At 36.3% G+C, this 25,538-nt stretch overlaps 1 protein-coding gene across 1 annotated transcript in view; it reads left to right on the top strand.

The window, feature by feature from the left end:
* Window positions 1-1,264: 1,264 nt before the first annotated feature.
* CALCRL (calcitonin receptor like receptor) overlaps window positions 1,265-25,538 on the top strand; it is a 30,011-nt gene continuing 5,737 nt past the window's right edge. The window contains exons 1-11 of the mRNA XM_009813773.2: window positions 1,265-1,358; window positions 2,393-2,537; window positions 4,040-4,150; window positions 5,096-5,208; window positions 8,317-8,408; window positions 13,987-14,113; window positions 15,690-15,843; window positions 17,087-17,147; window positions 17,267-17,333; window positions 23,177-23,395; window positions 23,759-23,800. Of these exons, the coding sequence (XP_009812075.1) occupies window positions 1,308-1,358; window positions 2,393-2,537; window positions 4,040-4,150; window positions 5,096-5,208; window positions 8,317-8,408; window positions 13,987-14,113; window positions 15,690-15,843; window positions 17,087-17,147; window positions 17,267-17,333; window positions 23,177-23,395; window positions 23,759-23,800 (1,182 nt within the window). The 5' untranslated portion in view covers window positions 1,265-1,307. The remainder of the gene's footprint in view (window positions 1,359-2,392; window positions 2,538-4,039; window positions 4,151-5,095; window positions 5,209-8,316; window positions 8,409-13,986; window positions 14,114-15,689; window positions 15,844-17,086; window positions 17,148-17,266; window positions 17,334-23,176; window positions 23,396-23,758; window positions 23,801-25,538) is intronic.

The following is a 25,538-nucleotide window of genomic DNA, read 5'->3' on the forward strand; positions in this document are numbered from 1 at the left end:
CTTGGGTCAGGAGGCAGGTTTGCGAGTAGGTACTCAGCTCCCAACAGCCCTCTTGATTCGGTAGCAGTGGGATCTTTGAGCTAGGTATATGAGGGACCTTTGGGGTATGTGAGTTTTATATCTTAAGTAGCAGTGTATTATTTGTAGTGAATTAATCTGTACATGGGAGCTATGCTCACTCAGATGTGGTCCCCTTTATTTTGGCTGATAATAGCTTTATTAATGCTAGTACAGCGAGATACTTACATTTTGAAAGGTGGTTTAGTTGTAATAACTTAATCTAAATGTGGAGGGGTCTTTTGCTACCATGCAAGCAGAAGAGCAGCTCTTATCTCAACTCCAGGCTCAGCTTTGAAGGATCCTTTTGAAGTATACTTCAGGACACAGTGAAATATTGCATGAGAAATCTCTTACACATTTCCCTTCCTTTTGAGGGAGTTGTCACAGCAGGGTTATGCTTAATAGATGGTCTAGGTGCTTAATAAATAATTTTGTATATTTTGTTTTAGATGCATTTTACACTTCAAGAATCAATTCCAAGAATAGTCTGCACTGTAAGACGATTATAGTTGTTTTGGGTAGTTTTGTTTTCTTCAAACTACAGATACAGTTACTAGTTTGGAGCTACTGCAGATAAAAAAGATAGTTTACAGCTACTGCAGATACAGAAACTATTTTGCAGCTCACAATTACTTCTTGCATGGCCATTGTCATCCTTGCGAAGTTGTAACTTCAAGATACAGTGGCTATTTACTAGATCAGTTCTTCCAGAAATGGCAAAATCAAAAATCAGCTGGTATGAAGAGAATGGGAAATAATGTGTGTGTGTGTGTGTGTGTGTTTGTGAAAGACTAAGTCTGGTTTAGAGGAAACTGAACTGCAGTTTGCTATGGTTGCCCAAAGGCAGAGGTGTCAAGGAGTCAACTTGTATCTCAGGGCTAGTTGCTACATATCTGTTAGAGTTGATAGCAGCTACCTGACTGAGACAAACCCTCTGGAGAACTGGTGTTAGTTGAGGCAATGGAGGCAGCAGTTCAGGAAAAACCCTGCTGCTGGAATTCACTGCTGGTGAATCGAGTGTGGTTTTTTCACATCGTATTGTACATCTCCATGGATATCGCGTGGCGTCACTATGCGTGAATAAAAATTGAGAGGACCTCCATTGGTTTGTTTTAATACAGAAAGAAAATATGAAGTCTTTCATCAGTTTTGGTTTTAATTAATTACTAAATTTCTTCCTACTTTGTTTCCATTGCAGCTTGAGTTCATTCAACTACAATATAAAATTCACTGCACCGGTTATAAAAATGACAAAAAACTGGATCACATTTTTGCTGTCGTTCTTATCGGTTACTATGGTGAGTCTTACAAATTTTTTAAAATCACTTCCAGTTATAACAAGTGTGTACAGAATACTGTAGAAATTATTAATATGGAAATACAAAACCAACTAATCTTGCGTTCCAATGTAGTTACTGCACAGCAGGATCTTTATCTACCTTCTGTTCTCCTTTTAATTCCTCTGGTAAAGAAACAGAAATAGTTTTTAACTCTACCGAACCCAGCATATCCTTTGCTAGGAGAGAACTTCACAGTAACAGTTGACAAGTGACATTTAAGCAGTCCTATGCAGACCCCAGGAAGAGTGGAGAAGTCATCTAACTCAGATTCAGAGGACATCCTTTGAACTTTTAATTTCACCCCTTGTATATGACAGTGGTACAGTATTTCAATCTGCAGCTTTGGTTTTTCATAAAGTTCAGTAGCTTCCCATAAAATATTTAACTTCTTTTAAAAATGCACTTCAAAGGTTCAGGTTTTGATCAAGATCCACTTTCTTAAGGTTGTTTTTTTATTATTGTTTTTAATAACTATAAAAGTGGATGTCATGTCTTTTGAATACCTTTTTGTATTCTGAGGGTTGACTTTATGGTTCACAAGACTATAGAGAAACCAAATAGCTGTAAACAAAGCCAAAAGCTTCAGTGCATACTATATATGTAATGTCTCTTTTCATAAAGGATCATTTTGGGCCTGATTCAAATGCGTTTTAGACTAATTAACTTCAATATATTTCACTGGATTTTGCCAAAGCTGTTTATATGCTTCTGACTTAGTGCTTTCTATGCATTTTTCCATTATTATTTACAAATCTTGCAGATTGTTGCTCCTCCATGCTCATTCGAGAGATATTTGTCAAGATTCAGTAGTAAGAAGAATTGCTAAATTAACCAGACAAACACAAAATCATATTGTCAGTAATAAGATTTGAAGATAATTTTCCTTCAGTAAAATAATATTTAAAATATAATATTTTAAAAGATTGATGTTTGAGAAGCTTATATTGTAGTTTGTACGTGACTTGCTAAAAAAAATATCTTTTTCCTCTTAGTTTTTTGCCACTGCTATACCATCTGAAGGGCATCAGAATATGACGGAGGACTTCACTCAGCTGAGTGTTACACGGAATAAAATTATGACAGCACAGTATGAATGCTACCAGAAAATTATGCAAGATCCTATTCATAGGAAAGAAGGTAGAGATTATTTTCTTGTAAGGTTTTACAAAGGCAAATGGTCAACAGATGCAATTCAGGATCCCTTAGTTATATTAATTTCTTGTCTTGGTAGCAATCATTTTTCATGCTGTAACTGTATTGGTACAGTTTTTTAGAAACACCGCTTTGGGATTCATGAAGATAAAGTAATATGTTGTATTACCTCCCCATAGCACCACTTCTTAATATAAAATAAAGTTTTTATTTCCGATGAGATAAGAAAATGTTAATTTAAATAGTTACCCAGATTTAAAAATTATGACTGCTTAATCTTACCACTTTATTTCATTTTGTGCTCTTATAATACCTGTCTCCCTGGTCACATCTGCTGTTAAAAATTGAAAGTATCTTTGTACACGTAATTTCCCTGCTCTGAGGGTTGTGTTAGTGTCATTAATGCTTTTTCTGATAATTTATACAGAGCTAACCTCAGTAGCTCTACCTGTCGCTGTGTTCACTTTTTCTGACTTTGTAACTTCGGGAAACATTGAATGGCTTTTGAGGCAAGAAGAGGTAATTGCATTCTTTTGCAATGAGTTTTTTTCTCTTCTGAAATCATTCTTTGGAGGAACTGAATGTCTGGAGGTCAGAAATGGATGGGAGTAAGACAGTGTAAGCTTATGTCCAGCCTGGGGCATCACAGCTTCAGAAGGATCTGGACAAATTGGAAAATCTTCAGATGAGAAGAGGAGGAATTACATGATGTTTGAAAAATGCAGCCTTTGAGATGGGGGGCATTATTAAGTCTTAAAAAGAAGTCTGAAGAAAGATACTTAAAACATCTTCAAATTTGTAGAGAGGGTCAGTCATGCTGCATGCCTTTTGGGAAAGGATTTGTTTATAAAACCCCAGCTCATTCTCAAGGGAGGTTTATGTTAGATGTTAAAATCTGTGTGAGTGCAATGAGGCATTGAAACTGGCTCTTGAGGGACACTGTGGATTCCCTGTCCCTGGAGCACTTAGAGAAGTGTCTGTCCACGATGACTGCAGGCTCAGCTCTGCAGAGAAGCTGTGTCTGCCTCCCAGCCAGGCTTTCTGATGGCTTCTAGGGTATCACTGTGTTTTCAATGAACTGGTAAACATATGTACAGGCTTGGTATACATGCACAATGTAAATAAATTCAGTAAAATGGTCTTTACAAGCTTAAGACTCTTTGTTAATGTGCATTGTTTGGTCTGAATTGATTTAAGTTTTTTTGCATACTGTGCTCTAGACCTGACGTTTGTAAATTGTAGATGTAGACCATTTCAAGGTGAATGATGATGGATTTTAAAATGTGTTCGAAGAAATGTACGTATAAGGAGCTATTTCTATTAAGTGGAGTTTTAATTAACTACTGCTAAATCTTATGTTTCTATTTTCTTTTTATCTCATTGCTGCGAGTGAGAGACTTACCTTATGCAGTCTTACATCTTTCTTTTGAAAGACTACTATGACAGAAGGGTTGTTATTTTATTATCAGGTCTTTACTTGTTTGCAGGTCCTTACTGTAACAGGACATGGGATGGCTGGTTGTGCTGGAGTGATGTTGCTGCCGGAACTGTGTCAGTACAGCGTTGTCCTGACTACTTTCAGGATTTCAACCCATCAGGTAAGTGCGCATGGGCTTCTACATCAACGTATTTCTTAATAAGATGGTGATTTGTGTGCTTGATGCCTCCTGTTTGCCCCACTCAAATCACTAATGCTCCATAGTTTCAGTAACTCCAAACCCATTATTTGCATTTTCCCTTTATCACATAGAAAAGTGACAAGTTACTTATTCTCTTTTCTGAAATATGTCCTTGAGGGATTCTGTAGATTAGGAAATCGAAATTGAAGTTGGATCACAGTTTTTTCCTCTTAGAGATGAGCTTTTCTCTCTGACAGACTAGCAGAAATATGACTTATTATTTTACTTCAATTTAGCGGTTGAAGTCAACAAGAGTTTCTCCCACAAGTGAATCTTTTCCTGTTTCTGTAAGCTAAACTTTTGCCTCTGTGAGCATGTGGAAAATGTCATAGACTTCCACTCTTGTCTCTTTCTGTTGCATTTGGTATTTCCCAGGGTCCTTTCATGCCTCTTTCTATTTGATGATAGAAATCATTATGTGGTCCCAGAAATTTTCCAGTTTGGTTCTTGAGCAGTTTCTCTGCTGATGTTTTCCTGCCTGTCCAATCCTAATTTACAGTGTTAGGATTTCAGACTTCAGTTTAGATCTTGGATGTTAAAAAAGCCATTTAAATATTCTTGTCATTTCATCTGGTAGTTCTCTAAGTTAGCTTGATATATTTTGGTACTTACTTGGAGGAGGGAAATCTATTTGTTTTCTTAAGAAAAACACATCATCAGTTGCCCTTGCCAAGCAAAAGCAATGGTCTCTAGTTTCTCAGAATTCATAGTAACAAGCAATGTCTCTCTAGTGATATTAATAAAGCTGTCATTTGTTTGCCAATCTTTCTTCATTAGATACTGGGTATCAGGAAGTAGAACTTCAGTGCTGACTGTTGTGTTTTTCTTTTGTTTTTCTTTTCTTTCCATCTGCTTTGACTGTAGAAAAAGTTACGAAGATCTGTGATCCAAGTGGGAATTGGTTTAGACACCCAGAAAGCAACAGGACATGGACAAACTATACCCAGTGTAATATCTATACGCATGAAAAAGTGAAGGTAGGAAAGGAATGAATACATGTTACCAGTGTCAAGAAACTGATCTGAAAAAATTTCACGTTTCAAAACTCGAATGGCAGCACAGTTGATGCAATATCAAAATGCAAAAAGAAGAAATAATTGAATAGTTGAATGAAGTTGAATAAAAAGGATGAATTGTGCAAAACAGACTCAAAAAAACCCAACTCACCTGCTCTGTCTTTTACAGTTGATTTCAACTGCTTGAAAAATATGATCATATTTTTGTTTATGGGTATTTTAAATGTGTAGGTACTAGTACTTGTCTAGGTCATCCACAGTCATCTACTGGTAAGCAAAGTGTATGCCTTATAAGAGCAGAACTTTACGTTTTCCTCTGCAATTTTGAAGTAGGGTCCAAGTTCAGCAGAACTGCAGGAGGTTTGCACATCTCTGGAAGACATGCTGAGTGCATGGGTTTATCCAATTAACTCATAGCGGCAGTTTTTCAGCAGGTACACAACCAAAGTTTTACTTGGGATTAATACATCTTCAAAGCAGTTTTAAGTAGAGTTTGGATGATTTGGGTTTGTTTTTTTTCCCCAGTGTGCAAAGCAGAGCTAATCTTTTCATTTTTACAGGAGTGTGGGCAAGCTGTGGTTGAGTTGACACCACACGATCTTTGGTGGCCAAAGGAAAGTAAATTATGAGAAGTGTTAGATAGGATTTATTTTTCCTTGTGATCCTTTTCCTGAGTCTGTGTCTTGTGTCCTGGCTCCCAAGTGGCATTTTTTCAGTTTCTGAGATATAAGCTGCTCACATGAATGGAAAACTTGTACTTCGAGTTTATTGAAGTGAAATTTTGCAAAATTATCTCAGGCTAGGCAGCAAAATGCTGTGAGAGACTTGTTTTCTATATATCAAAGGTAGACTCTATGTACACGCATACCCGTGTGGTATTTTTGTAGACTTCAGTTTAACTTGAAGATGCCCATCCATTGACAGATTTAGAAATATAAAAATTAAAAAAAAAAAAAAAATCTGGTAAACCTCCAAATGCCCTGTTTCTGAGATACTCCGTGATATGTGAGGTTATAATGGGCAAAATTGCATATTTTGCCCCCCCAACTGTATGTCCACTAATATTCTTTATGTTTATGAAACAGTCATGCAGTAAATTGAAACTGTAAATGCCCAAGAAATAGGAATATAAAATGCAGGTCAGGATAGACTGTAAATTAATTCGGACCTTATGGAAAAGAGCTCAGTAACAGCAGATTGTGTCAAGAATACTGACATCTAGTAGACATCCTGCCTGCGTCATTGCTGTGAAGAGTGCTTTAGGGTATTTACCTAGAAACCATATTGAGAAAAACTGGTAATAAATGATAATAAGGCACGTTTGTATTGCTTTTTCTCAAATCATGAGACATTGAATATGCTAATGGTAGTTTAATTCTACTAGCAGAGATGCTATAATTCATTGATACTTGCTAATATTTGGCTGGAAACTGAGAGACTATTATTCAGACTGGAGCAGATGCATGCAGGTCCCTCTTTATAAACAATGAGCTAGTTTCCCTGCTGTTTTGCCAGCGTATTTCAACTCTGTCATGCATCAGAAGCTATTGTTTAAATGGAATAATAGCTCCGAAGAAGGCCTTACTGCTTGCTACAGTTCTATATGTTGTTATATTACACAACATTATCTTTTCACTTCGCTCAGAAGGCAGGTTAGATAATGCACAATAAATGTGACTGTTGTCCATTGTTCAATTCTTGTTGTTGTTGCCCTCATCAGCAGTCCCTGCTGTACCACTGTTTCGTGCCAGTTCTAAATCGTGCAGAAATCTTCTAAATCTTTAACATGCACCTTTGCCTAAACTGGTCCCTGAATGAGGTAACGATGTGGGATATGGACCTGTCAAAGAAAGGCTGACATTAAAAGCCAAGCTTTAGTGTTCCAAGGGTAACCCTTGTTTTTCCTCACTTCCAAATTTTTATGAAAGTTTCACTTAAAGCTATTGCATTGTGTTTTTTCCTTTTTTTTTTTTTAAAGTTATCTCATTTTTAAAAATAATGATAATTTGAAAAATGCTAGCATGTACAAAGGGGTACTCTTGTCTCATCTTACAGCCTTCTTAAAGCTTTACCTGGAATCTTTTTATATTATTTCAAAAGTCAATATATGTAGACAGCTGTAGTTAGTCTATCTTAAATAATAACATCAGAGGATACATACAGTTTGGAGTACATTAGCATTTGTATGTATGCTCTAATTCTTCCTATAGAAACCAGATAGTTATGCTTTATTGTGATAGTATAAGGTTCAACCTTAAGATTTTCATTTCCTTATGTGCAAAATAATAATCTTACATTTAATGTAACAAGAGAAATTTTTGAGGCAGATTCCATGACTTGAAAGCAGGGGTTTGTTACTACTGGAATTTAATATATTTATTAATTCAAAGAATTAATGATAACATTTTGTATATATTCCAAATACTAATTTACTAGTTCCTTATTTTTACCTTTTGTATCTACCCAGCTTTTCATAATTCTATAATTTGGCCATACGCTTATTTAACAAGACTGTTTAGTTTTCACTATTTTTGAGTCATTGTTAATTTTTTTTCATGCCCTTCCTTAAATGCTGAATGAAAACTGAATTTCCAATATCATAATCACAGCTTGCTTTGAAGGAATTATCTTTAAATGATAAGAAAAAAACTTCTATGAAGAAAAAATACATAAATTCATGTAGGAAATACATGTCTTTCTTCAGAGTTGTGTTAATAGATGAATCAAGCCTCAGACAGGAATGCACCCAGTGCAGTAGCATAAATAGCCAGATTTATGTAAATACTCAAAAAAACCAGAGCAGTATATATTAGAAACCTAATGTTTAAATTGATAAGAGGTAAGTTCTAGTGATGATTTCAATGAATCTGTTGTGTGTCCTACAGAAAGAGATTTTAGTAAGATGTTGATTTGCAGGATTCTAGACTTGACTCGTTATAATCCGTAATGGTTTTATTTTCTTAATCCTATTATAGTCATTTTATAGGCAGAAGAGATGTATCAGTATGTGTTTTATCAACAATAGTTCTGTATGCATCACAGGTGCTTGGTTTTGTTCTTGTATTGCAGACTGCTCTGAATTTGTATTACTTGGCCATCATCGGACATGGTCTTTCAATTGCATCACTTCTGATTTCTCTTGGCATATTCTTTTATTTTAAGTAAGTATATTTAAAATTCTTTACCAGATATCAGTGGTTGCAACAATCTTACTTTCAATACTTTGAAACACCAGCCATCCCAATGAAATTAGATGGAGCAACAAGGTGAAGAAAGTCAGTATATTGGTTTCGCATTGAACATTATATTGTAATAAAATTTTAGGTTTCTTTTCTCCAAAATGTAAAATCCCAAATCTGCAAGCAAAAAACTGTAGAATATATCGAAAATAAGAAATGGGAACATGAGAAAAAAAATTGTTTGTTTTGGGTTTGTGTTTGGTTTTTTTTAATAATAAGTTACAGTGTGGATATACCAAGTATCAACCAAACTAAAGAGCAAATGGAAACCAAAATACTGATGACATATGACAGGTACAGTAACATTCCAAAGTAGGTAGCCACAAAATATGAATAATAAAAATAATCCTGGTTTTTTATGCACTATATTATGTCTATGACAGTTATGTCATGTTCACTGACTAACAGTTATTATATAACCTTCCTGAAAGAAAGTTTGAGCACTGCCATACATTGCACAGGTCTTTTAAAATTGGTCTTCTTATTACTTCACATTTTATGAACTTACTTTTCTTTCCCATGAAAGACTTTTTTTTTTCTTCTTTTAAGAAGTTGATGAGACTTAGTAGAAAGGTGAAAACAGGGGTGTTGCCACATGAGCAGAGCTGAGAGAGACGAGTTGTTATCTCTGCCAAATGCTGCATGGCACAGTGTAGGCTTTCCTTGTTAACTGGCACTAGTTTAATCATCTCTGCAATGTTTTTCACTGGATAATACAGATCTGCTCTACGGTCTCAGCTATTTCTTACCACTATACCCTACTGTCTCACCCCATTTTTTATTTTTTCCTAACATTTAAATATGAATAGCACATACACCAGCAACTGTGGGGCTAGCTCAGATTTTGCTTTTCTCATGCTCTACACTTTGATTAGGTAGGGGTAGCAGATACCTGATAAAAAAATTATCCTTTTTAGTCACATCTGGCTGAATGTAATGTTTCCAATTTAGATATGCATTATTTCCCCAGGTTCTGGGACAACTTTTCCACAAATCCCCAACAAACCAGAGTGTTTAAACTTTGTAGCCTCTCTTTATGAAATCCAATATTCAAGACGATCTTTCAGCTTTTTCTGACCTCTTTTCATGAGGACAAACCAAAGCATTTGTGTTTTTTAATCAGTTTATTTGCCTATGACCTGTAAAAACAATGCTTACCATTTCCAAATTCACTTTTCGTACACAAAATCAACATGTGAAATGGCTCTGAGTCCTTTTAAGAAGCTTGATTTTGCATAAAAAAGGGCTATACTGTTGCTATAAACGTCACAAAAAGTTTAACAGACTAAATATCTAATGCGACAGGAAAAATGCTTTGACATCGGCTTCTCAGGAGAAAACAAGAAGATTTGGAATACAATATGACTTTAAAAGTTCAAAGACAGTAAAGCATGATTTTTCTGTATTATGATATGAAAACCAAGCCAATTTCATCTTGCCTTGTGGCACTTAGTGCAAAAGCAGGTGATCTGCTTTGCTACCATTAGAACTATGTCATGTTTGTCTAACCGTCCAGGGATTTTTTTTTATCCCTCTGGTAGAAGGATCATCTCTCCTTAGAGAACCACATGGAATTAATCCAGAGCCACAAACCACGTTTTCTAGACTGTGGTTATGTTGGGGATATAAGAGGAAATTACAGAATTTAAAGGAAGCTAAAGAAAGTCCTCTACAAGTTGTTCTCTTGGGATATACAGTTCCTCTAAAGTATTTTTAGTACCAGAAGGTTATTTAAGGATCTAGATTAATACCAGGATGTATTATGTATCGGCTGAAACTTGTATAAGTATTCATAGCTTTAACAGGTGGACTTTTTTTTTTTTTTTACTATTGTGTGGGGGTGCCTTTGAATTTGTCGTGTTTCCAAAAAATTTATTCTGTTAGTCGATTGATGGTTTCCAGATGACATTTGCTGGATTGCTGACCATTAGAATATCTTTAGGTATGACTAGAACGGTGGTACTTTTCTCCATAGGAAAAATGACAGGGTTTTTTCTGAATATCTTCAGCTTTTCAAATATCAACTATTTGGGTTTAGAATGAAATTTTTTTTGAGATTAAAATGTTTTTGTGCATTTTATGTTTTTGTTTGAAATTATGTTTTTTCTTCAGAAAATGGTCTCATTAGAAATACTTGTCCAGTTTGTGACTTGTGTTCCTGAAGTGGATTGGAATTCTTAGTTTAATGGCATAAAATGGGCTATAAACTTGGAACTCCGATTTTTCCTCTCTCAAAATTCACCTGTGACACATAACTTCCTGCAGTGGCTCTGCTTTCTCGTTCTGTTATATACTCTAGATCATACATGTGTTTATTATAAATCTTCTGTTAAAATAGTTGTATGGTTTTCATAAAGAAAGAAAAATAAGCCAAGAGAAAACTTAAAAAAACCAGTGAATTCAGAGAAAGGGGAGCTATAATTTGAAAGAAGCCCCCTCCAACCCAAACAAAACCCAACCCAAATGAACAAAAAACCCCACCTGAAATAAAGGAGTTGTTGTTGATCAAGCATCATGTCAAATCACTTGAGAGCACTCACAGAGGATAGCAACACTACACTTAAAGAGTGGGCAAACAACTGAATGATATAGATTGACAGAGGTCGGAGGTTCCTAAGTCACTTTAAGTTCATTTCAGCTGAATGGATAATTCCCCTTAGGTGTATATGTGGATCTCACTGGTTGAATTTTGTAGTATTTTAATACCTTAAAAATTAGATCTCAAACATATCTGGAGGCTTTTAAAAATGTTACCTTTTTTCTTTTGGAGAAATATTGGAGAAATTAATTTTTCCCTAATGCCCAAGACATACAGGAGTCAAAATAGGAAGGGATATAGGTAATTTAGCAGGAGGTCTGTTTTTATTTTACTGCACATGGTTTAATCCAGGGGTAGGTCATTCAAATGTTCTTAGATCGTAATTATGAGAATAAAGTTAACGGATATTATGTCATGAAGAAAAATAGTCAGAAAAAAGAGCATAGGAAGGGTAACAGAAGAGGGAGGGTGGGGAGGCTTAGGAAAAAATCCTTTTATTACCAAAAACAGCCTTCTTTTTTAAATGTCATCAGTCTTACTTTCTTGTTTCTTGTCCGGTGATCCTTTCAATCCTTTTATGCATGGGTGGAGGTGGGTGTGGATGGGTGTGTTTGAATATTCAACAGGAACAGCTGCTGGATGACCCTGAGAGATGGCCCCATTAGCTGTACGTGCTTTTCCTTGCCTTGTGCATTGAATCTTAACAATAAGCAGGCAGAATTACAGAGTTCTTCAGGACTTGTTTACACAAAGCCCTTAGCTGGAATCTAGTGTTGCCTCTCGTTTCAGATATAAACCATATAGGAAAAAAACCCCATATAAAAATACATTTTCAAAGAATGTAAAAACCTGCATATTATAATAATCAAAGCTTTATGTTTTCGGGGCATTAAAACAAAAGACAAAAAAAAAATTAAAAAAGCCTAATGGAATACACTTTATCACTTAATTCATATCCAAACCTGTGTTTTGTATTTTGGACACTTTTTTGTTTCTATTTTCTTGAGGCAAATAACACTTGGCAAACAGAGATTCATGTAGGGTAGTTCCTTGGGCTGCATGGCAGCACTGGTTTCGAGAGTGGTTTCCTTTCCTGCATATTTAGTGACATGAGGCTTAGAACATCTCACAGCTCCAAGGCTTGACTTGCAGAAACTCTGCCTGATTCATGGTATTGCACTGTGCGTAGCTGAACCTGTTACCTTACTCATGTATTTGTGGGGTGCTTCATATGCTCTTCTTGTGATAGTTGCAAAGAATGCAACCAACAAGTGCAGTCTCCTCTATGGCCAGTCTTTTTTGACTGTCCCTTTTGTTCTGTGGGGTCATTTTATTTCTTGTTTCATCTGTCATGTTCTCAACAGCTTTCAATATACTTCTCCAGCTTTTGTGGCTATTCAATATCTGCATTTCTCTGTTAAAATATAAAGTTCTCCCTCCTGATCTCCCAAATTAAAAATTAATCACCAATGTCTGTCCATACTTGATCTTTTCTCCAGGCATGCTATTTGAAAAGGTTAGAAAACTTGATAATTTTTTTTCCCGCATGACAGTTTAGACTTGTCCCTTACTGACCTTGTCAATGTATTTCTGATTTCTCTAACAGTGAAGAGCAGTTGCATGTGTAAGTGATAGATTTTCCTCCTCCAGTTAGTCATTTCATTTTGTCAATCAACTGCACCTACATATTGCTGGCTATTAAATGCAGGCAGGTAGGTGCGGTTATAAAGCACAGACTCTTTACAGCAGAGGCTTCAGTAGATGCTTTCTCCAAAGTAACCAAAGAGTGTTTCCTGAGTGACGACAGTACCACAGTCTGTATCACTTCTTTTTGCCTGTGTGAGAGGTTTCTCTGAGCAATGCTCACCCTGCAGAACCGGGCTCTGTTCCTGACTGCCGGCACTGACGTGCTGTATGCCTCTGATCGAGTCAGGTTGCTCGTATGTGCTGCTCACCCCTTATCTTAAACCTAAAAGGATCTTTTTTTACCCAGATTTTTAAACTGATCATCTGCTTTTGTAACAAAATGGATGTTACTTGCTCTTTTGGAAATTTTGAGCATTAAGCCTTAATATGCCAATGATCTGAATTGTTTATATATCCATATAGGCTTTCTATCTTCTTTTGTGTTTGTCTGTAAAGCTGAATTTCTTTGGAAAAACTTGAATGAGAAGCACTCCTGCCTCTTGGAATGGCACTAAGTTAGACCAGCGTTCTCTAGAATAGCAGATAAACAGAAATTTGCTGTGACTATGTTCAACTTTGAGTATTATTTAATATTATTGAACGTCTGTTTAAAAAAAAGAAAGTTCTTCCAAAGAGGTTTTTCTCTTTAATTTTATTGCAAGATTAAAAACAAACCTTGAAAATTAACACAATTAAATGCAGTTATATATTCCTTTTTGTAATTGTATTCTATATACTGTTTATAACTTAGTTATATATAGAAGTCGAGGTAAGATTTGAGTTATTTTACTTATTTGGGTATTTCTCTAGCTATAGGATTAAGGAAGAATAATTACAAGAATGTGAGTAAAGGAGAATTATCCTCAAAAATCTTAACAGGTTTGGGTAAATGGAAACATAGGGTAAGACAGCTTATTCAAGCTCAGGTATGGTAGTTAATTGTGAAATTCTTCAGGTACTATCAAAAAAAAAGTATAAATGTTCTGAAACATGTTATATTATCGCTATTCAAATCTTTTTTAGATAGCTACTACAAAGTATGTCCTTCATTGTAAAAATCTTGGAACTGAATGTACTTGCTTTGCCTCCTGTTGGCATTTAAGGGAAGATGTTACCTTTCACATCATTCTATTACATTTGGACTGGAGCTGAAGAAAGGGTTGATGTAAGACTTAATAAAATAAAGAGCTCTAGTATTTCAAAATTTCACAGTTGTCCCCAAGTACACACAGTTGTCCCCCCGTGTATTCATTTGTTCTTGTTTCTCTTTTCTAGGAGCTTGAGTTGCCAAAGGATTACCCTGCATAAAAATCTGTTTTTCTCTTTTGTTTGCAACTCTGTTGTAACAATAATTTCACTGACTGCAGTTGCCAACAATCAGGAGTTAGTTGCAACTAATCCAGTAAGTGAAAGTATATTTGGCAGCCTTGTTGATTTGTATGTGAAAAACTTCAGCAACGCAGAAGAGATAAATGAGATGTGAATACTTGATGAAATGTTGTATATAGCAAGGTTAAAATGTTCAGTAACGATGTATCCGTGTTACATATTACAACAGATGTCTAACAATGATTTGGGCATTTCACATTTGAGGTTTTGAAATAGTAAAAACACTCTAAGAGACAGCGCTCTTCTGAATTTGTACAAATCACTTTTGCACTGAAACAACTGCAAGAAAGTAGCCTATTCTAGATGATGTCAGTGAGGTTATGACAGTAGAATTCACCAAGGAAGGGCAGTAAAAAAAGCTTTGGAGTATATTTTGGATGTCAGCTAATTTCCTGTGGCTTTAACTTTGCCATCTTCAGTTGAAATGAGAAGAATTTATTTTTTTGTGAAGGGAGACAAAGCTGACCCTTATATTCCAAAAGTAAAAAGCAAAATAAAAAAGCTGTCCATTTGGGTCTGGTTTTTCTCTCTCTCATTTCCAGATAATACTGGGGTAAGTGTGAATCAGTAGCCTCTCCCAAAAGGCTAGGAGTTATAGCAACGGAAGAGCCTGAAAATGAAACACATAAACAAATAAATCCCTAACTATGGCTTTATTTTTATTTAGAACCTGGACGATAAATTTAAATTCTGTGAAAGTTAGGGCAAAACTCCAGAAGCTGAATCAAGTAAAAAGATAAATTCTCTTTCTCCTATAAAAGCTCATCGAATTGCTGGAAAACAGGCTTGAGATAGCTTAAAATAAAGCAAAAATCAATATTGTTTTGCCATGTTTTGCTACCTAACTCATTTGATGATGATGATTATTAGCAGCTAAGTGCCAGAAATAGATCAATCAGACACACAGCAATTTCAGAAGGAGAAAAAAAAATCCAAATAGTGTCCAAACTATTGCTCCTTTTCCACAACCTCACATTTTAGTCTTCACAATGTTATATCAGTTGAAGAATATCTTTTGAATGAAGCTAAATACAAATATATGCCAACAAAAGAGCTTCCTTCCAGAACCTACTATGCAAATTCTCAACTGCACTCCCCGAAGTGCAGTTATGACTAGGTTAAAATTGGAAGTATTGGAAGCATTTTAAAAACATAAATCATTCTCTGGAGTAGTTATATGTTGTGATTGGTAAAACCGAGAGGGGATTACCCTCACTGAAGCACATTTTCTTGTGCAGTTACCATCAGATAATTTAAGTATTCCTTATTGTTTGGAATGGTCAAATGTGTCAATGTTTGCAATAAGGGAAAATATCATTACAGCTTTCTGCTATCATGCTTGAGGATCTCGAGGTCCTCATTTTTGATAATAAAAATACAGACTCAGTTACCAAATTTTTTGTCACCATAAAGTATGGAATTGTAATTCTGTGAAAATTCTATTAAAAATATATGTATATGTAATTGTAGTGAAAAACAGAATAAACATTAACATTTGACTCAAGCAGTATTTTTTTCCCATTTTGCAAATAAAGCTCTGAGATTTTTGCAACTTGAAAATTTATATTGTACTCTGCTTTTTTCTGCAGGTTAGTTGCAAAGTGTCACAGTTCATCTACCTGTACCTAATGGGTTGCAACTACTTTTGGATGCTGTGTGAAGGCATTTACCTGCATACTCTCATTGTAGTGGCTGTTTTTGCTGAGAAACAACACTTGATGTGGTATTACCTTCTTGGCTGGGGTATGCAATTTCGCGTTCTGTATTTTCAGGCTAATGCAATCTCTTACTCATTTTCATGAGAATTTGAACATCTGTCCCTTCTCTCAGCTGGTAGCTTCGAACAACGATGACACACCCCTCCTCTTTGTCTGTAGTGTTTTAACAGCCTTAGAAATGTTAACGTAGGAAGTAGTATGTACCTCTATCTTTGCTGAAAGGGAGATTATGCATTTCTGGAGTCAGGAAGCGACTCCTCCTTTGTACAGAGAAAATAGTCTCCTGTTATAAAAAAGACATTAAGAAGTAATTATTCATTGTTCCTCATCTCGAAGATGTTTATTCAGGAATGAATGTTTGTTTTCAGAGAAGTCTCGCCATGTCTAGGGTGGAGGGTCAGAACAGAGTTAGAGATGGCCGAGAATTTATTTTTCCAGCAGTTCCATTTGACCTGTATTGTTCACTGAACAAATGCAGAATAGCTGTAGCTGAAGGTCTCAAGTAATATCAGTATCAAAACTAACAAGCCAAACCTGGTCATTTCAGATAATGCACAACAGCATGTTCACAAAGTGCAAGGGAGGGCTTTCTCCTCAGCTTCAGTGTATTGACACATTCAGCTATAACGTGACTTGGTACCTGTATTGCTAGCTGTCCCACTACAGACAGAAGTGAGGTGTGGTTAAAAGATCATAGGTGCTCAGCAGTTTCTGAAAATTAGGTACCATCAGGGTGTCAAGGACTCCAGATAACTAATTTGTTTATTCTTTTTAGATTTTGAATTTGGCCTGATTTCTAGAGTCTGTTTCCAAATTTTTTTTGCAGGTGACCTTGTTTTCTGAATACCCAGCAAGTATCAGTGAGAACATAATCGACATTAATAATCATACTGTTAAACATATGGTCGTATATACAATTACCTTTTTAATATTACTTACCTATTTAGCTTTATTGCAGATTGCAGTCTGGAAAACATCTGTGTTAATGAAAAATGATTGTTAAATTCTAAGAGGTTATAATTTGATTTTCCTTTTCTTTCTGTGTGTTAGTATGGATTTCCTGGTAAAACAAGGGGAATAAGGTTTCATACACTTCTCTGAAAGAAGTGTGAGAAAATAGAAACGGAATTGGTCCCTGTTACTTTATTTGCTTTGCAGGTGTATAGTTTGGATAAGGTGAAAGTAGAGAAGATTCCTGCAAGAGATGCAGGTTTACTTAGTTATTAGCCAGGTTTATATATGAAGAAAACATTGTTTTTTATTCACAGGTTTTCCACTGATCCCTGCCTGCATACATGCCGTTGCTAGAAGTTTATATTATAATGACAAGTAAGTAGCATCTCAGCTTGCTGTGCAAAACTGTTATATTTTCTTTAAGGGGAAAAAAAGGAACACAACAGATAATAAAATGCCAAATGTTTTTTTCTTTCCCTGTTTGTTTTCTCTAGTTGTTGGATCAGCTCTGATACTCATCTACTGTACATCATCCATGGCCCTATTTGTGCTGCTCTGTTGGTAGGCATTTTTTAGATAATAATTTGCTTTTCTTATTTGTTTTCTGGCTGTTCTTCATGGGCTTATAAAGTTGATAAGATCCTAAAACTAACATTTAGAGATCACTGTCATTCGCAGGACTCTCACTTAACCCGGTAGGTGCCTTAGCCACACCAGATAAACAACGCTTGGCCTTATTAAGGAGCTGTACCCCGTGTCCTTTGAGAAACTCGGATTTTGCAATGTTGATTATTGTTCCACTTCAATGCTAATGACAGGGAAGGACTAAATATTACCTGCAGTACTGGAGGGCCACGTTCAAATCCTCCCTTTAGCTGAGAATGCTTTCTCACTGTCCAGGCCACTTGCCAGATTGACCCTGCTATGAACACCATTGTGTCACTGTGCTAATGTGGCCAAACAGCTATCAGACAGGACCTCACTGAGGTTCAGAAAGAGGGCTCCTGAATGTCAGGACTGACGTTTCGGTGGCAATATGGGACGGAGAGAAACTAGGGCCGGCCCTTGGGAAAGAACCAGTGGAAATAGTTCTGCAAGTATCTGTGACTGCCCCTGTTCCAATACTAATCTAGCAATGTGTGCTTTGGCCATCCGGGTATTGCAACTCCTCTGCTTCATTGTCCTCCTGAACTCTTAGAGCGCAGTGTTCTGTCTTACACTCCAAGTTAATGTCAGCTCTACTACACGAATGTTTGCTACTGAAGGCATTAAATTCTAGGTAACTGAAGACTCCACTGTATCAAAACCAATGTACTTCAGTTATTCTAGGACTGAATTTAACCTATGAAATTCAGTTAATAGATTATTGCTAAACAGAAATAGGTGCATAATAAAAGAAAATAGTAATATGTACCTACTTACAAAACTATCTACATAATTAGTATCTATGAATGCATAGTGCAGAGAATGCTGCAGTGTAGAGGCTTTCTATACGTGACTGGCATTAGCTGCTGACTGTATATTGCAGTCACCTCTTCTATTGTAACAGAAACTTCAAACTGCTCTGGCAAAGCGTCTGCTGACTTTTCTTATAGCTTTTCAGTTCATGCAAGGAAGTTCATTAAGAATGAAAACATTAAGTAACTTTCTGGAAATAATTCCAGTTTCTGATCTATATGAGCTTCCTCTTCTGTTTAATTGTTAATGAATATTTGCAGAGGGCGTTCTGTGCATAAATTCTCTCTGAAGACCATTGCATAAATCCTGTGGTTCTTGACTCCCATTTTCCTTCACAGTGAAATTAGCTAATGAACTTCTATTTTGAAGATTGTATTGATACCATGATATACCTGAGGTCCTCTGCATGGGAAGCCAGAGGGCAGTCCCCATGAAATTATTGAGATCCATGGTCCTTGGGGTGTAAATTATTACTGATAATCCCTTGTCCTGTTAGTCAGGTCTGACATATATGTTGATGTTAAGACACTTCAACTAGTGCTCTAATCCGTAAATTTAAAACCAATTCTTACTCCTTTCAACTTTTCTTTCTAATCTACACAGAAGGTGAAATGCTGTTTTCACAGAAAGGGATAGGGGTTTTTTTGCTCACTTCAGTGGTGCTGTATTTCACCCAGAAAATGTTTGCTTTTCTGCATTGTCTTGTGGGTTGTTACTTCCTTTGTCCAGGTGTCTCTTCACAGATACATCACTATAGTAAAGTTCTTTAAAGCTGAAATATGATTTGTATTAGTCAGTGCTTGCTTCAATAACAACAGAAAAATTTGTGTAAAAGTTATGAGACTATACAGTCTTCCATGAAGTGACCTCATTTTAGGATGTAAGAGCATTTTCTCCTTCCCAGCAGTGGCCTCCACAAAGTCACACTGAAAACAGTGGCAAGACTCCTACTTGTTTCAAATGTACTGGATCAGTCCCAAACTGTCAAGTCTTCTTTCCATTCAAGGCAACGCTAAGAATGTCCTTTGATTTTTACTGGAGGCATAATAATCACCTCTGTGGGGTTGGTTTGGGCAGAATCTCTGTCCATTCTCTTTGTAATTTACAAATATATATACCTTTGATACTCATGTATTTTTCAGGAGCTGACTGAAGATGTTTCTCTTGCATTTTTCTTGCCTCAGTACAATCAGTAAATTTATTTGAAAACTGTGTAGGAATAACAAAGATTAAACACAACTACACATCTTGCCTGTGATGTGAAAGTATGTTAAAGGACATGCTTCCCTTTCTGGTAACAAAAAAATGTAATATGTCAATTCAGAAAAGACAATCCAGGGATAAAGACATTAGATGAGATGCATGTGTTTAGGCTTCGTGAACAGAACCCTCATTTGCTTAAGCAGCTTGCTTGCCAGATACAATTTTCACACTTTACTAAGCATGACCTGCTTTAGTAGACATTTAAGCAACAATATTAAACTGCAAATTAGATAACAAGGGAGAAGACACTGTTTCTACTTGCAGGAGCAAGATCTCAAAGAACATGAAGAGGACTGTCAAGTGGGTGCCAGGGAGAACTGGCAGAAGCTAATGGGAATTTAACTCTTGTACATCACTGAAAATCCTACAATTACATAAAGTTAACAATAACGCTGCTTTAACAGTCCCTGTTATTACGTAACTGTGGTCAGATCCCTGCCAAAGAAACGGGAGATGGGAGCAGACATAGGTTGCATTTTGATTGGAATTGTCTTCAGTTGACCATTTAATTACAACTGTTTGCCTAAGCAACCACAATTAAAGAAATAGTGTGGGAATGAAACAGTAGAGGGTGATGTTAGTTTTTACACTAGACAAATATTGATCAAAATGGAGAGGGAGTGAAAAAGCAACGGGTTTGAACTTGTGAAAGCAGTAGTGATTTCAGTGTAGATTTCAGATGTGCCAGTACACTATTGATTTAGTCTGCATTGGTGCTACTGAAAGAGTAGATTTTGATTTAGTTATGCCATTATTTATATAAATAATACTACAGGGATATTTATTTTGCCCTATAATAATGTTATGTATTGGTGTCTTAGACTGACAGCCTTTTATAGATGCAAATTCTTTTAGCAGAATAAGTAAGCGTAGTCAGTGAATGTGTACTAGAACAAAGTTCGGGAGCTCCTAGCTTTGTCACTGACCTATTTAATGACTTTAAGCTGGACTCAGTACAAGACTTAGAAGTTTAGAAGTTGAATGCTTAGCATTCACATACCCAGCCTTGGAAATGTCCACAGGCCAGGTACAAAACTTTTCTGCATGAGCACATACAGGTGTTCTGCCCAAGCAAGCCAGGCTCAAACAGGCTAAGATCTGAAGCTGCATAACTTTATTAAAAACCAAGCAATGGATACCAGCTAGTATCTAAGAATATCTGAGTTTCTTGAGCTGAGAATGGTTTGTTTATATAACCCTAAGGAGGAATTTAAACCTATGTGTTAATAAGGATTACCATACTGCTTAGCACAAACTCAACATGGAGAGAAGCAGAAATATCAGGGACCTGAGGAGAGTTTAATTCAAGAACTGCAGTACCTATTTATTTATAAGCTCAGCTAAGTTCACAGCCACTCTTAATGCACAACCTAAATTCTACTAAGTTCCCAGTACAAGCACCAACTATTGTCTTTTTGTCTAGGATTGCCTTCTCTGCCTTTGTTTCCATTTTTATTCATTTGCATGGTTCAATTTTCAGGTCACTGTGAAGCTGCCAGTATTTTACTGTGTGTTTAACTGCAGCTAGCACAACAGGACTCCTTTGGGTCTTTCCAAACCATCACAGTCAATTTCATGATAATATATATGCAAGTAGTTCCACTGGCCTGCTTAAATGTGAAAATCTACTCACTACCTTGCTAAAATCAAGACCTGTGTTCATCACTTTTAATTAAGAATTCTGTTCATCCTCATCTCACTGTATTTTGTGACAGAAAAGATATTTGTCAAAAATTGGTGCTGCATACTTCTACTGACACTCATACTGTTCTACTCAACTCTGTCCTCTGCTTTGCCTCATTCATCTTTTCTGTTTGCCCCAATACATATTTGCAAACTCTTTGCATGCTTATTTTTGTACTTTTTGGTTTTGGTGGGTAAGTGGAACAATTAGAAAAATTCTGTGCATTTCAGCATATTGTAAATTAAATAGTTGGCTGCTGCAACTTTCATCTTCAGTTAGCATTCAAGGACAGTATTACAGGAATTGGCCATGCTACCAAAACATGAGAGGGTTGAAAACTCTGCTTGAGACATGTTGATGTTGAACTAGTAAATTTGAGAAGGATTAAATTTAGAAATGGAGGAAGGACTTATTGTCTGTGTGTACTATAGGAAGTTGGATGAGGATCGTGGGCTGCATAGAATCTAAATAAATCCCTTGGGAAAGAATCAGAAGACCTTGGTTGCTTAAACAAAGCTTAAAGGTAGCTGGAGACTTCCAGGAGAAATTCATGCAGTAGTTTCCTATGTAAAACAATTTCCTGTTAAAATGACTTAAATAGCATGTAAGTAGAATATAAATAACATCACATATCTGTCAAGGGCCATGTTGCTATAACAATACACAGCTGTTTATCGTGAAAACCTTAACTGACATGAAAGAATTCTGCCAGGGTTGTGGAGGACATGGTGACACACATGGTCTGAAATGGCTTCCCTGTTTGCACTTGTCCTACAGCAAGACAGAGGCCTCCCCCTAGACCAGGATTTCCTAGTCTTTTTAGAAGGGAGTTGTCTGTCTGCTGGCTTCTTCCCCGCCCCCCTGCTTTTGTCCCTAGGTAGTTGTTGACAAGGACAGACAGTTATCTGGAAGAAGAGATAAGAGGACCAGACCCTAGGTCTCTCCCTTCCATAGTGTGTCCCCTAAGCAGCATTGTCTTGCTTCTGTGCCCTTGGGCAAGGTGATGGGACTGACTATGCTCTCAAGGTCTCTTATAGCTGTGGTTTCTATAAGGGGCTGCCATTATTGCACAATAGATGAAAATACGGTGTAATCATCCCTAACATTGCTGTTGCTCTGGTTACTCACGTCCTTAGGCTGTTGGGTATATGTGTGTGTGTGTGTATATATACACACACATATATATGTACGTACATGTGCATGTGTGTACACTAGTTTTGTGGTTGCTTACAATGAGTGCTCACATGTTGAAAGATATAGTCTGCATAGTTGTGATTTCAGTTTGGGACTTAATTTGGTGAAACTGAATGAGCAGATATACACCACTGTTAACAAGAAAAGCCTTAATAGCTATGGAAACAAGTTCAGTAGTGCATGAGAATGATGTAGAGCATCATCTTGGTGCTTGCCCCATTCGCAGTTCTGCTGAATGATTCAAAAATCAACCATTGGTCACTGTGAGAATGGTAAATCTGCTATTTGTCTGCAGGAGTATGCAGTTCCTTGTTAGCAGCATTTTGTCTGCAAATTTCTTTTTTTTTTTAAAATGATTTTTTTCTTCTCTATAAATTTGTCAAATTCATACTTGAAAAATAAAAAAGTACCTTTTTGAAGAACCATATTTAAATACAAAGAGGGAAGAGTGTCATCCTCTTGACCAACCTAAAAAGACATAATAATTTAAAAAAACCTAATCATTCACCTGTGTACTGTTATTGTGATAGCAGAGAGAAAGGTGTGTGGACTGTTACCACTGGAAGACCAACAGTTATCTGGATGGTGTCTGGATTGCTTAATAAGTTAGAGGAATGGATGTGGATATTAGATGTTAGAGCCCAATCTCAGTTACTTAAAGGTGTTTTAACTCATGTTTATTGTACAATCACAATGCCGTCCATGTAGTGTGAGGTTTCTTGAGGTGTCTGGTTTTTAGTATCACAAACCAGTGTGTGGGATTATTCTTCAGACTATCTTCAGCGTCATTTTTCTTTTCTGACAGGTGAATCTTTTCTTCCTGCTAAATATTGTTCGTGTTCTCATAACCAAGCTGAAAGACACCCACAAGGCAGAATCCAACCTGTACATGAAGGCAGTGAGAGCCACCCTCATTCTTGTCCCACTACTTGGTATTGAATTTGTGCTGTTTCCATGGCGACCAGAAGGCCGGATTGCTGAGGAAGTGTATGACTATGTGATGCACATCCTTATGCACTACCAGGTAGGAAGTAATAACCAGTTTTTGCTCACTTGAGCTAGATAGTGGTTGGCACGTGAAACAAAGGAGAAAAGATCATGTTATTTTAGATTTTTAAAGACCTTCATGCAATATTCTTATAAATTACTTTAACTTTCTCATTATGCTGAATTTTTGTTTCTTAAAGGAAAGAAACATCATGGTAGATAGCTGGCCCGATACTTTTTAGAATGCATTTTTAGAAATAATTCACCAAGTTTAGATTTCCACTACGTTTTCTTTGCTTATCTATATCTGATTTTTATAAGGAGCCTCTAATTATCTCAAACCTGGAAAAATCCATATGCATGTGAAATAAAGCAGAATCTTTTTGTTTTTATTTTACAGGGTCTACTGGTGGCTACAATTTTCTGCTTCTTTAATGGAGAGGTAGAGTAACAGTTTTTAATATATTTATAATACTTTTCTTATTTTAGATATTTTTGGTTTTTTTCAACAATTAAAGAGATAGTAATTTTAAAATAATTTTTAAAAATTTTCTAAATCTAAATTTGTCAGGTAAAAAATAATTAAAAAAAATAATCTGGCTGCCAAGAGCAGAGCTTGGGAAAGACTATGCCATCATTCGTGGCATTATTAAGAACTTCAGGAGTGACTCTTCTGTGCTGAGCAATACACATATCTCTTGATTATATAAGGAATTGAAGACACTTGTCACTTTGGTATAAATTCTCAATAAATATCATATAAAAGTAAAATGTAATTCAATATCCAGAAGGTATATTTGTCTATGTTAGAAGCTGTACAGCATCTGTTATCCTGGAGAATTACTGTATTGTTCTTTCTGCAGCAGGAATAGAGCATATGGCATGCCTGTTGCTCTGCTGGGGTACCGTTGTGTTGTGACAGCTCTTTGGGAAAATTTTACGCTGAAGTTTGGAAAACTGTTTTTTAGCACTGCTGAAACATGTCATTCCAAAAATCAGAACTTAATAGCTTATTGTGCTTGGGTCAGAAATTTGTCTTGAATAAGAAGTGAACTTTTAAGAAACCATCATCAATCAATTCCAAGAACGAAATTCTTTATTCTTAAGTTAGAAGATTTCAGTATTTCAGTCATATATAGTACTGATTCTGTTGAAGCTAACAAGCTTTGCTGTTACCTTGAATAGATCCAGGTCCTGTAACTCTGGAGTACACACAGTGATTTTCATCTAGAAACTCTGCCCCCCAAGCTGTACTTGAGAGTACACTTACATGGCCTTACAGTGACAGAGATCAAAGTGGTAGGAAGGCTAAAAAATATATATACAAAATTGTTAATATGGCTCTTGCTTGCAAACTCCCGCCCCAAAAAAACCCAACAAATGAACAAAAACACTCCACCAAAAAACTAACTGGTACTTTTCCAATACTTTTGGCAGAGGAACAATTACAATCCTACACTTATTCCTACACATCTGTTTGTTCATTTGTTCTGCGTTTAGTGCAGTTGCAGTATATGGCTGTAAGCAGATGTGTGGGAGTAACCAGATGTTTTCATGTGACTGAATCATTAGTTTCTTTTATCAGATGTTATAAAATTGTATCAGTGTGCTTATATAATGTTACCAGACAGTAGTAGTTACTTAGAGGTAAATATTTGGCTAATACTAGAATTGATTCATGCAGACCACCCTTCCTCCTCTTCCGCAGTGCAGAGCTGACTGAATTGCAATGAAACTTCCATGAGGTTTCAAGGTTTATTTCCCCCCCGCCCCAGAAATCTCAGTGACTCTCAATGATTTTTTTGCCAAGGAGGCAGAAAAGATGAAGAGAGGCTTTCTCACAGTTTAGTGGGCATGAGGCAGTGTTTTTGATCTGGTTTTAACATAAAGTAGATCCAGGCTCAACTCCCTGCTTATATATTTGATTCAAAGCAGAACATATTCATAAGCATTCTGGATCTGATTTGATCACTTGCCCACATTCAGCACTGATATTTCACACACTCTTTCCCTCCTCAATTTTATAGTTCAGAATGCCTTCTAAAAACAGGTATTTGGAAAAAATCACACAGAGACTTTGTTCTGCTCCAGTGCAAAATGGGGGGAGGGGGAAACTTGAAATCTCTGAAGTTTCTATGAAACAATATTGTCCACTGCTCAGCTCTGCCTTCTAATCCTTG

This window comes from Gavia stellata, chromosome 8 (assembly GCF_030936135.1).
Source record: "Gavia stellata isolate bGavSte3 chromosome 8, bGavSte3.hap2, whole genome shotgun sequence".
Lineage (NCBI taxonomy): Eukaryota > Metazoa > Chordata > Aves > Gaviiformes > Gaviidae > Gavia > Gavia stellata.